General features: G+C 41.1%; 1 protein-coding gene across 4 annotated transcripts in view; it reads left to right on the top strand.

Annotated features, from left to right (window-relative positions):
- Window positions 1-10412, top strand: part of CDK4 (cyclin dependent kinase 4) — a 43813-nt gene extending 33401 nt beyond the window's left edge. For all 4 annotated transcript variants that reach the window (XM_083169421.1, XM_083169422.1, XM_083169420.1 and 1 more), the window contains 4 exons: window positions 3771-3880; window positions 5628-5678; window positions 6553-6688; window positions 9123-10412. In XM_083169421.1, the coding sequence (XP_083025547.1) occupies window positions 3771-3880; window positions 5628-5678; window positions 6553-6688; window positions 9123-9263 (438 nt within the window). In that variant the 3' untranslated portion in view covers window positions 9264-10412. The remainder of the gene's footprint in view (window positions 1-3770; window positions 3881-5627; window positions 5679-6552; window positions 6689-9122) is intronic.
- The last annotated feature ends 2217 nt before the right edge of the window (window positions 10413-12629 follow it).

Here is a 12629-nt window from a genome sequence, read left to right as displayed (position 1 = left end):
GAGGGAGTGAGTAATCACGGTTACACAACGCCTCAATAAATAGGCAGCGTTACAAAAGGAATGCCTATGATCAGTAACGTTAACTGCATGCCTGACCAATTTATGCTCTGACTCATTCATAGCAGAGCAAAAACTGGCATTTGCGGACATTTTAATCTTTTTCTCTTTCAAGTGAGAATTTTTCTTTTCAAAGAAGAGTTAGATAGTCATCCTTCTTTTAGGTAAAGTCTTAATAAAAGTTATGTTTTAATGAATCAATACTACATTACATAATCATATACAAAGAGTGCGCCCAAAAAGCACATTTTGCTTTTTTGTGACCTGCGTCTTTGCAAGTCAATCCCCTTCTATTCAGTTGTATTCTCTGAATGTTTGGGCGCACCACCAATTGATGACTAGGAGATTTTTCGTCAATAGTTTCAAATATTGGTCTTTCAAATTAGTCTAACATAATTACTTGATATGAACCATAGTCTGTGCGGATCCACCCTCCACTTACATTACATGGCCTCATTTATACCTCCAACTTTTCAGGCACAGTTTGTGTTTTCTTTTTTTTAAAAGTCACAATTGTAACTAGACCTGCGTTACAATTCTCTACTTGCGCTCATGTATCTGCCATTTATTTTATGTGCAACAATTTCATTATGGTCCTCAATAAACCCACAAACCATCTGTAATAAGGCACAAACAACTCTGTACATTTTTTGATTAAAAGTATCGTTTTGCTTAAGCACATACACAAAAATTAGTGTTTTTCCTGAATGAAGGCGGGTTCCGTGTCAGCTTGTGAATTGCAAACAGCCGTTTTCATCCGCTTATTTGTACCTGAATTGATTACAATAATAGGTCTTCCTCCAGTGCATAGCCACCTATCCACAGCGCTGCGGAATATTTGTGCGCTATATAAGAAACTTAATAAATAAATAATATTGAAAGGATCAGGCAGCAAACCCAGTATCAGTAACTAGAGTCTGATCTTTTCAACACTTCTGAAAGCATGCACAATTCATTTTGCCAAACCCTTATGTACTAAAATGACCTCTGAATTCATTATAATTTTAGTTACTTAACCTTATTATGTGTATTACATTAAAACATTTTAAATGTAATCTAGAAAACAAAAACATTTCTCCAAATCTTGTTAGCATTTACATACTGTATGTACCCTACATTCATTATGTAAGTGATAGTCCTGTGTCATCATTGTTCCTTCCCTACCAACTCCCTTGACCTCTCTTTTCAAGATTCAAGGCTGACTGTCAGACGTTCCGACAGTCAGAATCCCGGATTTAATACATCCCCATACTGTGTATTCCAAATGATTAAAATTTTGAGTTGAATAATTGTTTTGGAACTGCATTTGCCAGAATCCAGAGGAAGTCACTGAATTTATTATTCTGTGCGAGTAAACCTAGGCCTGAGTGCTATGTATTACAGAGCATCTATTGTACAGTATTGTGTAATGTGACATCATTGCCTGGCTCAATGTACATTTCAAAGAACAGGATTACTGTACATATTTTGCTTGATGCAGAATAGCGCATGTGTCAGGCACCTTTTCAAAGAGAGATTTTCAAATTCCCAGCATTGGGAGTGCCGGTGTCTTCAGAGCAGAGTCATATTTTTAGAAAAGGGAAGTTTCTCTAACGTGTCCTGACCAGTGTTCTTCCAGCTAGATTACATAAATGCTAATGCTCATGGAGTATGTATGTGACAGCCAGCAGTGACCTATCTCTTTCCTACTTTTTTTATTTTGTATATAAATTTGATAGGATTTTTCCCTATAATTGTTACTGCTCTGTAAAAATCCAATTTCCTCGAAGGGTACGAGGTGCCGTTCCAATGTGTTTAAACTTTGGCAACGGCACTTGATTTAAGCTGATGTCGCACCCTTCGCTGAGCCGAATTCGCTTAATATTGCTTGCAACCCTATGGAGGTGTGAGAGCTTTTAGGTGAATTCCATCCGCCGTAAAGTGCACCCGGTGTCGTGATTCGCGAACGACCAGATAGACTTGTCAAACCTCAAAATACAATAAAACGAGCGAACGCTGTAGAGTAAAAACAAACCAATACTTGTAATATCAATATTCAGTTTATATTTTTGGTATGAAATATCTGGTCCTTTTTCACACCTCTAAGATTATCCATACATTTCTGTGGGTCCTATGCATCATTATTGTAGACGTTCCTCTGTTAAACATGAGCCTGTCCAGGTGAAGAGTAAATAGTAGTGTAATAGCGAACAGCATCACTTTACTGCCAGGGATCTGCCTAATGTGCTGCGAGGTATAGGTTGATGAAGAGCGGTGCGAGGGATCCTACTACGGGGAAAGTAAGACAATAATGTAATATAGGTTATGATAGCGAACATCTATTGCTTGCCGAAGTAGTTTGGGAAATTAGTCCCAATGTATTTTCATTGCTAATGATTTACCACACACTGGGCGAGATTCACCAAACACAAAATGCCGTAAAAACCCAGTTCTCTGGGTTTTTACCGCATTTTCATATGCAGCAAAGCCCCACTGCCGGGGCTTCACTGCGGGGGGTTACGCCAGTTTTATATGGCGTAACCCCATGGAAGCCTATGGGCTTCCCTTCGCGTTTCCCCCCGCGCCGCACCCCCCAAACCTGTGTCCGGGCAACCTCCTGCTGTGCTGCCCGGACCAGTGATCTCCTCCTGCCTGCACCGCTTCTGGGTGCAGGGAGGAGGAAGAGGAGCCCTCTCACAGCCAACTGAGGCTTCAGGGAGGGAGGGGGGACCCGGCCGCACATCGCCGGCCATCGCCTTTGCGTTAATAACCGCATATGTTACTGCATATGCGATTATTAACAATGCGAGTGCCGGCGATGTGCGGCTGGGATTATTAGAGATCCCACCCATTGACATTGTTGCAGCACATATTGGAGTATGTCACTGTGTACGGCTAGCCAGATTCCCTACAATTGGGAAGCAGTCTACAACATATAGTATTACACACCAATCCACCTTTAACATAGACGAGAAAAGACAAACCATAAAAATATAAATGATAGAGAGGCAAAGAGGGGCAGGGGGGCTCAAAGTAACCCAAAGGGCAAGCTCCGGTTGTAGAACAAGTTTATGGGGCCTACACACGGGAAGATGTGTGTGGCGATCTGTCAGCGCCAGTGTCCTATGGTGAGAGAACACTGACAATGACTATTAAGAACCAGCAAGCTGGTTTTCAATCACCTGGTTTTAGCGACGGGTGGGGCCGTGCATTGCTATCCAGTGTTCCCTCTAAGCTGTGCGCGCGCACACAACTCGACGAGCGTGCGCACAGACATAACAACAGAGCGCACAAAGCAGCAGTGATCCCTTTTTGCAGTTGTGGACTCAATTAATGTGTGTTTCACCCATTAACTACATTGTGTGCTGTGTTTTGAATGTTTGAATATTTCATATCATTTTGAAGTAAAGTTAACACAAACGCTGAACGTGATTTTCCAGTTATAATATATAAGTGCCACACAAAATTTTTAAATTCCTTCCAAAGTTGCACAGCCAAAATCTTTTGCCGCACACAGCCTTTGTAAAATTAGAGGGAACATTGTTGCTATCGCTATGGTCCCTGCAATCTACATACATTAAGTCAGATCGCTTGGAAAATGTCCCTCAATCGCTGTATGTGTAGGCACCCCATTAGATCTAAAATAGGGAGGAAGGTCAACTGGGGTGAGTGATCCCAAATTAACAATTATGTGTAATGCAGTGTCTCATGCTTGTTTGGATTGTGTTTTGCAGGTGGTGACGTTGTGGTATAGAGCCCCTGAAGTGTTGCTTCAGTCTACGTATGCCACACCAGTGGACATGTGGAGTGTAGGATGCATCTTTGCAGAGATGTTCAGGCGGAAGTGAGTACACGGACTGTTCCCCGGCACTTGGCTGCTCAGCAGTTTTTCAGCTTTTGGGTATTTGGCATTTTAGTTAAATGTATTAGTCATCTGCAAACTGCTGATGCACAACATCATCTTTCAAAAGCAAATTTAATGTGTTTCATTGGGAATTCTTTCCCCTCAGTTTGTCTGTGTAGGCAAGCCATATATTTTTATATTTTACAGGTATATTATAGCAATTTTCTTTTAACAGCATATCGGAAGAGGTTTATGCTGTGGATTTATTCTAGGGGGTCAAATTGGATTCTTCCCAAAGCTATTTTTAGGAAATGAGTGCAACAGCGCAGCTAGTCAGGCTGTTCTCTGATGTATTCGGCGGCTGTGTAGGAAGGCTGACATCTATATAGATGCTGGTTTATGGTTCTACAGTGTATACATAGACAGTCAATGGGTCGGCATGCACGGTGTCGACAAAAGCAAAATATTGACATGAAAATGGTCGACATGAGTGTTTCATGATTTGTCTGATTTTTGGGTACTCTTTCATGCTTTACAAATCCTGCAGAGAGCAGCGGTAGCAGAGCGAGGCATCCGGCCAGAAGCGGGGCGGGCCATGTAGGGGTACCCACTACAATAACAGGGGGTCCAGGTGTCGAAATTGACTCCCAAAAAATGTAAAAAACCCAGGCTTACCTATTTATGTTGTGCATGACGACCTTTTGATGTGGACGTATTGACTTTCTAGCTCCACTCTAGAGCTTTAGATCTGGCACTCTATTTTGATGCAAAGCTGACCCTTACAGTAGGATCAAAGCCGGATCCTTACAGTAGGCGCTAGCCTGGATCAGGCCAGGAATCGCTGTATGACAGTTGGGGTGGTGATTCCTTTTTGTTGCTTTCAAACCACATGACATTAAGGGCTATTTCACACGCTCCGGCTCCTGCCGGGCGGCGAAACCCCACACGGCCAGGAAGCCGTGCCGCACACAGCAGTTTACAATGGTGGGGATGGCCACATTCACATGTGGCCGCCTCGTGTGAATGGACACAATCGTGTCCATTAACAACTCCTGTGTGTTTATAAATAATACATAAGTTACATAACCTTAGTGAAGTTTAATTTTGCTCCATGCTCAGTTTTTCTGATCACTTTATCGGTGATAAGTTTCACTTGTGACCTTCTTGCTGCACTTAGTATTCTTGACTTGGTAACTGGAGTGAACATTTATTTACAACCTGCAGTTGATCTCCAGACTTTAGATTTAGATTTAGATTTTAGATACCTCTTTATTGTCATCACCCCAAATAGGGTGACAAAATTCAATTTAGCATCCATCCAGTACAAAACATCAATAAATAAAATACAAGATAGTCCATAGTTGAGTAAGTAAAGTTACCTGGCAGGAACAATGTGTATCACAAATGGTCACATTTTAAAAACCACGTTTCCTGGAAAACCTCAACTATTGTGGGTCCTTGAGGACTACGTTTGGAAACTACTGCCATATGTGGTGGATACTGAAAACTGCTGTCTTAGCAATGGTATATATTTCTATGAGGAACAGCCAAATCATCTACATATGAGTGATCCAGAATGTGAGGGGACAGGCCTGAGGTGCAAGTATGTTACAAATACCTTTTGTAATAGGTGTGTGTGTAGCACACACTTGTGAAAAGTTATAGATCTCTTTGTAATGATTTTTGTCTTGTTCAAATGCCGGTAACTGGTTTGCTCCATGTGACATTCTGTTGTGGTTTTTTTTAGACCTCTCTTCTGTGGAAATTCCGAAGCTGACCAGCTCTGCAAGATTTTTGAGTAAGATCTATTGAACAACAGGAAAAGAGAATATTTTATGTGCTAGATGTGGATTTTGTATGCAAAACAATGTGGGCGCCCCTTCCATTTGTGGGGGAGTCAGAAATATTAGCTCATAGATTAATTTTTTAGTTCGAGAAGTAACTCTGATGAAGAGGGATTCTTGTACTGTACTAAGTGATCTATTGCATACAGGGGCTGAAAGCCACTTGTGGCGACTCAAATTAAATCTAGTAATAACAATAACTGTTCACTAAATAAGCTAGGTAGATGATTGTATCTGTAGCACAGACCCCATACTATTTACCATTTAACTAATTATGACAACAAAAGTCTACCAAGGTGGGCTATCCATGTAAGTAATAGAAATTATTGAGAAAAGATTAACTCAAGATAAGACATAGAAGATTCCAATGTCCATACAATGGGATCATTATTTGGGGTAGGAACTAGGCAGGCCCTTAAAAACATGTACATTGTGTTCCTGGCAGTGGGGATGCCAGCAGTCAAAAGACAGACACTGGCTTCCCGGGGCGGAGGATCCCGACAGGGGCTCTGTAAATTCCCTAACCCTTTCCCCCCCTACTCCCCTGCTTGCAGCCTAACCCAGCTGCTTAAACCTAACTCCCCCCCACCCCGCAGCCTGACCCTAACCCCACCTTCCAAGTACCTAACCTTAACCTTCCCCAACCCAAGCCCTTAGTCCACCCATAGTGCTTAAAGCTAACCCCCCAGCATACTGTAGCATAGAAGTTAGGAGTGAGAAGGGAGCAAGGCTTATAACTACACTGTGGGATGTACTGGGGAACTTACATGTAAAACAGGAGAGCTCGTTTGTGCTATAACTGCATCTTATTGTGTCCCTTCTCTCCAGTATGATTGGACTCCCATCTGATGATGAATGGCCAGAGGATGTCACATTGCCACGTTCAGCCTTTTCACCAAGGAGCCAACAGCCAGTGGAGAAATATATCCCTGAAATTGATGCCACGGGTGCCCAGCTTCTGCTGGTAGGCATTGATGTCCAATATTATATAGTGTGATAGAAGGGAAAGGAAGGACATACAAATATTTTTAATGTGATCATACGAACTGCAGTTTACATTATAAGCAGATAAAATGGATGCTTTTGGTAGAGAAAAATGGATCTGAAATGTACATTTATTTTCAAATCTTAAAATTTGTAATGAAAACACTAATTTCATAATATTACCAGATACACTGTTGTGTAAAAAAAAAACTACAGGTTGAGTCCTCTGATAATGTCTTGTCTGCAAATTTAAAACTGTAGACTAAAGTCCCCCATACATCAGACAGACCGGTCTAAAGGCGGCCATACTGTACATCTGAAAGACCGGTCTACAATTGTGATTTGTGTCCAATTTCCTTTCAACTCCCCGGCAGTCCTTGGTGGTTTTTGGACACACAGTATACTCACAATCTGTCATACAATCCATCTGCTGCATGATTGTATGATTGAAGCTTCATTTAAATAGGGGGCTGGCCCACAAGGATCAAAAGGATAGAGGTACCAAAAATCAATATATATTTTTTTTAATTTACAGGTTGCCACAACTACTAATCTGCTCACATCTGCTGTTTTATGCCATTATTAAATAGCCTGAATGCAGCAATATTCTGAAAACCGTTTTCAGAGTAGTGACAGAATTGTACAAAAGGACGTCCACCGCTCTCTTCAGCCGCCCGCCCATCTGCCACTGGAAAGCATCTTCACTGCCACGGGCGGCCCGGAAGCTGCACCTCTCTTCTCTGCTAGTCAGGGAGGGAGTGTCACATGACTCTGGTTGTATGAGCCATCTAAAGACAAATTGCATGTGCTTAAAAGCACATGCAATCTGCTCCCAATCCCAACTGATCTGATGTGCAGCACGTCAGATCAGAGGACCAATCCTCCAATTTCCCGGGGCCGGCATTGTATGATTGTGTGCACACAATCTGCATACAATCCATTGAGATTGTATGATTGGGTGGAATGTCTTTCTGATGCATGGCCACCTTTACACCTGCTTTAAAACTGGGATTCCCTGTCTGCAACTGTACCACAAAGACGTAAACTTATACCCCTTTTACACCGCCGAAAAATCCGGGTCAGCGGCGGGTCAGACCCGGATCTTCGGCGGTGTAAATCCCTAACGCCGTGTCCCTTTACACGGGACTTCTACCCAGGTCCTAGCAGCTTACCTTAGTGCTGGGCTGCCCCCAGCAGCGTTTCGGGTATGGCGGCGTCGATCGGCGCTTGAATATGACATTGCGCTGTCATCTTCAAGCGCCGGGGAGGGGGGTGCGGGCGTTTAAGCCCGTCCGGTGTAAATGCCCCTAAACGCCGGGTCGCACCCGGCTTCAACCAGGGTCCAAAAAGCCGGGTGCGACCCGGCGTTTTGGTCTAAAAGGGGTATTAGTGGGGCCAGATGTTCTAAACCTTGAAAAGAGTTTATCGCTCTCCACTTTATCTACCAACCATTCAGCTCCTATCTGTAATTCCTAAAGCATTAACCCATGATAACAATCCATGATCAATTTCAGAAAGGGAAGCCACACCAACTGCCATTCCAAACGGACTCAATGGCAGTGGGTGTGGCACCCATTTTTTTCTACATCCCCTCCGCTGGAGCCGCCACTGATTGTAACCAATTGATTTTACAATACCACTCCACTACTTACAACAAATTTGCGCTGTCAGTGCATTGTTGTGACATAATTAGCCGGTGCGTCTCGTGTTTCTCAGCTCCTTTTCTCTATGTGCCAATTTAAAACAAAAAATGCTTTGCTAGTGAACAAATCATTTCATGCAATCATAATTAATTAGCTGCAGGATTTGCTGGCTAATTAGCACACTGTGCGAAATAAAGCCATGGCGAGCGGACGTGGTACACTAATTTGGAGTCCACGTGACGGAATATATAAATTAACGCAAAAAAAACATGCAAAGGCATGTCGACCTTCTGCTTGTGTCAGCCTTTTGTCTGTTTACCTTGTGGATGTCAACCTATTTACTGTCCAACATTTATACTATAACCACTTAACATTTTCGTTGGCAGCATTGCTTGTTTTTTTTTTTTTTTCACATCCCATAGAGGTGTGCAGGAAAAATAGTGCTGCTTTCCTGCCTAGAACCCTGATAAACCTGTCATTGGGTAGTACATAGCCTAGCACCGTATCGAACATATTGTAAAAAATATATCAGTAGATGGCTGCTGCAAAATTAAAAAACCACGGAAGCTTGTATTGGTGCACATTCTCTTTAATGTAGTGATCTACTCTTGAAAAAGGCCGAATTGTTATAACCTTAACTAGTTTACTCTGCCAACAGATTTACTACGTAACTGTTCCAGTTGTGTGTGGTGGTGGGGAGGGGGGAGCTGTTTGCTGGAAATCTCATGGAAAAGCAAATATTGACCAGGTCTTATTCTTCTTTCTCTCTAGAAAATGCTGGCCTTTAATCCCCTGAGACGCATATCTGCATCGCAGGCTCTGCACCACTCATTCATATCAGAGGATCTGGAGGCCTGCTCCAACCAGGAGCCCTTCCCACACGCACGGGCCACAGCAGACGGAGTTATGTAGATGTATTTGTCAGACACGGAGTCTTTTATTTCTTTCTAGATTATCAGGAATATACCATTTAGTAGAGAGGAAACAAAGACGAAATGTGAGGAATCGTATCTTCATTTTGTTTCTCAATGGACCTACTGTAGATGACATCCTCAAGTTCCTCAAAATTCTTCCTCTTGACTTCAGCTAAACAATAGACACTGCCATTCTTCACCACTGCCTTACCTACTGGATGAAAGGGACATCCGCATAATGTGCCTTTCATCACCAGCAATATCGTTCATACTAGTACAGACACTACACTGGTAATCTCGGACTTCAATGTCATCATGACCTATTTTTTTTTTTTTCCTGGAAACCTTTTTGATTTCACAAAACGTGCAATAGACCTGCCAGTAAAACATTTGTGCACAAGTTGCTATCCTGATATATTGCCTTTTTAATCACTGTGTTTGTTTTATTTTTGGATCCACGCACATACTCATGGTTCTTACAATCACATTTCTGGATTTTGAACATTCAGCAGTATGGAACGGGAAAATATGCAGCACCCGGCCTGTGTCTGCAAACAGGACATGCTGGTTTCACGATACAGAGGACAGATATTGTACTGACCATCATTTACTTCTTACCCTTTGGTCCATTCCTCATCTACAGATAGAGGAATGTCCGTAACAAGCTGAGCATTGTATTTTCCTTACCAGAGTGCTGATTGTGTTCTTAGTACATTGCTCTCGTGATTTTTATTTTCTAAATGGTATTTTTACTTGTTTTAGAAATTGTTATATTTACACTCTTATTACAGAATAGCTTCATAGTATTTATTCCAGGCTTCTTTTTTTCAGCTTTCTAAATTTGGATATGAAGAGTGTACACATTTTATTTTATTGTATTCCACTGCCAACATTTGTGTATGGAATCAAATGGTATTAACCAAGCATTTTCTACACATACCTGACTTATACATTCCCACTGATGCAATAGAAACTTTATATTTCTTCAGATGGAAACCAAATGCAATGCAAAACTGACGCACAATGGTCATAGTTGCACAGTATTACAAAATACTTTGATACATATGGCACAGTATCATTGCCCATAACAATCCTGGGGGCCTGATTCTTTAAGCTTCAAAAGTGATAAAAGGGAGAGTGATAAGCAGCCAACCAATCAGCTCCTACCTGCCATGTCACAGACTGTGTTTGAAAAATGTCAGACAGGAGCTGATTGGCTGGCTGTTTATCACTCTCCATTTTATCACTTTTGAAGTTTAGAGAATCTGGCCCATGGTGTCTAGGATTATTCTGAGGTAATGAAGGTAACTTGGCTCTCCAGATACTTAAAACTGCCAATTCCAATCAGGGTGGACTGAAACTTTTTTAGTTCCCCACAATGTGTCTGCTTTGGATTTGGTTCATGTTACATTTCCAAGCAAATGGTCAATTGCTGTACAGCACAGGATATTTGTGATCATTGATCTAAAGGACATTCTACAAAATGATAGAAGCTTGTTGTTATGGGTAATTTTTACACTGGTCTACTTCACTCTTTTCAATGCTTGATACATAAACCCTTTAGTCGTGTTTAGCTCATCCGGAACCGTGTAGTTTCTTTTTATTGTCTATGGTTATGAGTCTCGGCTGCTTTCTGGATAGTGTGGAGTACATTTGCTCAAAAATATTTTTGTTGACTTCTGATCGCTATGCTAGATGCTCTTGCTTTCCAGAATAACTCCGGACTGTTGAAACATGACTTTGGCCTGAAACTTCCTGTCAGACCAAGAAACTTGCTGGATAGCGTGAACAACTAATATTTCATAGTAGCATCTACAATGGAAGCCAAATTGTCTCATGAATTATTTCAATGGTTACAGAATCTCTGCTGTTCATAACCTACTGCAGCTGTCAAATTGCAGGATGTATTTTTCTTTAACAGAAAGATTATGGCGATTTTTTTTTTTTTTTTTTTTTTTTTTTTTTTAGTATCTGTAATTAGTTTTACTATTTGCAGTTTGTCAAATTGGGCATATTCCTTTCGGAGTTGAGATGCTCAAGAAGCCTAGCTTCACTGTGTCTCACAAGTGACCTTTCTTTTCGGTCCTATAACACATACGTTTTACTACTTTCACAAAATGTTTTAATTTTTTTTAAATATACAGTATATATGTATGCTTAGAACGTGTATTGTTCTTAAACAAAGCCAATGTTATACTGTTAGGTGTAGATTTTACCACATGATCATCACTTGAGTGATAGGACATCAGTGTAGCTTTGAATGCACATAGTGAAGCCATTTATGGTAACGTGATGTAGCCATTCAAAAAGAGGCATTCATACAAGTCACAGAATGGCTCCTTGCACAGTGTGTATCCACTAACGACTCCCGACTTTTTGTGCTGGAAACTTTTGCCAATGGTTTCTCCAGTTTGGTTTTTGTTTTTAAATGTTTTTAAATTGAACACTCAAATGAAATGTCACAAATTATTTTTAAGTCTGCAATCATACAGTACTAGATGTATGCTTCACGCTATATTATATAGAAATACTAATATAATTTGTTGTGTTGGAACATCCAATAAATAAAAGGGTTTTGGAATATAATCCGTTCTGAAACATTTATTCAAGGGAGACCTTGAGTCAAGGTTATAAACTGCACTTGTGCAGTGTAATGGGGGGGAGTTCAGTTGTGAACGAGTTGCCATTGCTGCAGCGTTTAAGCACCAGCAACGGCAGGCGATTTATCTAAAAGTGCTCAGTGCTCTATGGGATAGCAAACGCGTCTAAGCAAGGTCCCACTGGTGTAAAGTGTGGCAGGTGTAATGTGAATTTGGCCAGAGGAGATCGATATCGTTTTTTCTTTTCTTTTTCATTGTCAATTTTCTGTCACACCTTACTGAATTTGCATATGTTTGTCTACAAAGTGGATGATCTAATCAGGATAGACCATAGGAAATATGATTAGATTGAAAATGTCTGTAAACAACTCACAATATTGGGATCTTTGGCTGATTATCTTAAGTCAAGGTTAAACGATCTGATAATTGAATGTGAGCGTTTTGGTACTTTTCAAACCGTTTTATCAGCGTTTGGCCAAAACACTCATGTCTATACAGTTCACATTAAACAGGCCGATTATCATTACCAAATTATTGGTAAATGGGGCCAATAATTGTATAGTGTGTAGCTTGCTTTCCTAAGTGTGCATCTTGGTTTTCTTAAGTTCCGTGTCAAAAGAACACAAATATATAAAATACACCACTATATTTAAGAAATTTGCACATGTGTGTTGAAATACACTAGATACGTGCTCTGGAATTTCTATAGTGTTTTTTTAATCCACTGGATTGATATCCCCTCCCCCTCCCCCCAGGCAGATCAC

This window comes from Crinia signifera, chromosome 2 (assembly GCF_055691185.1).
Source record: "Crinia signifera chromosome 2, ASM5569118v1, whole genome shotgun sequence".
Taxonomy (NCBI): Eukaryota; Metazoa; Chordata; class Amphibia; order Anura; family Myobatrachidae; genus Crinia; species Crinia signifera.
Note: the sequence above shows the minus strand (reverse complement) of the source record. Positions and strands in the feature narration are given on the sequence as shown.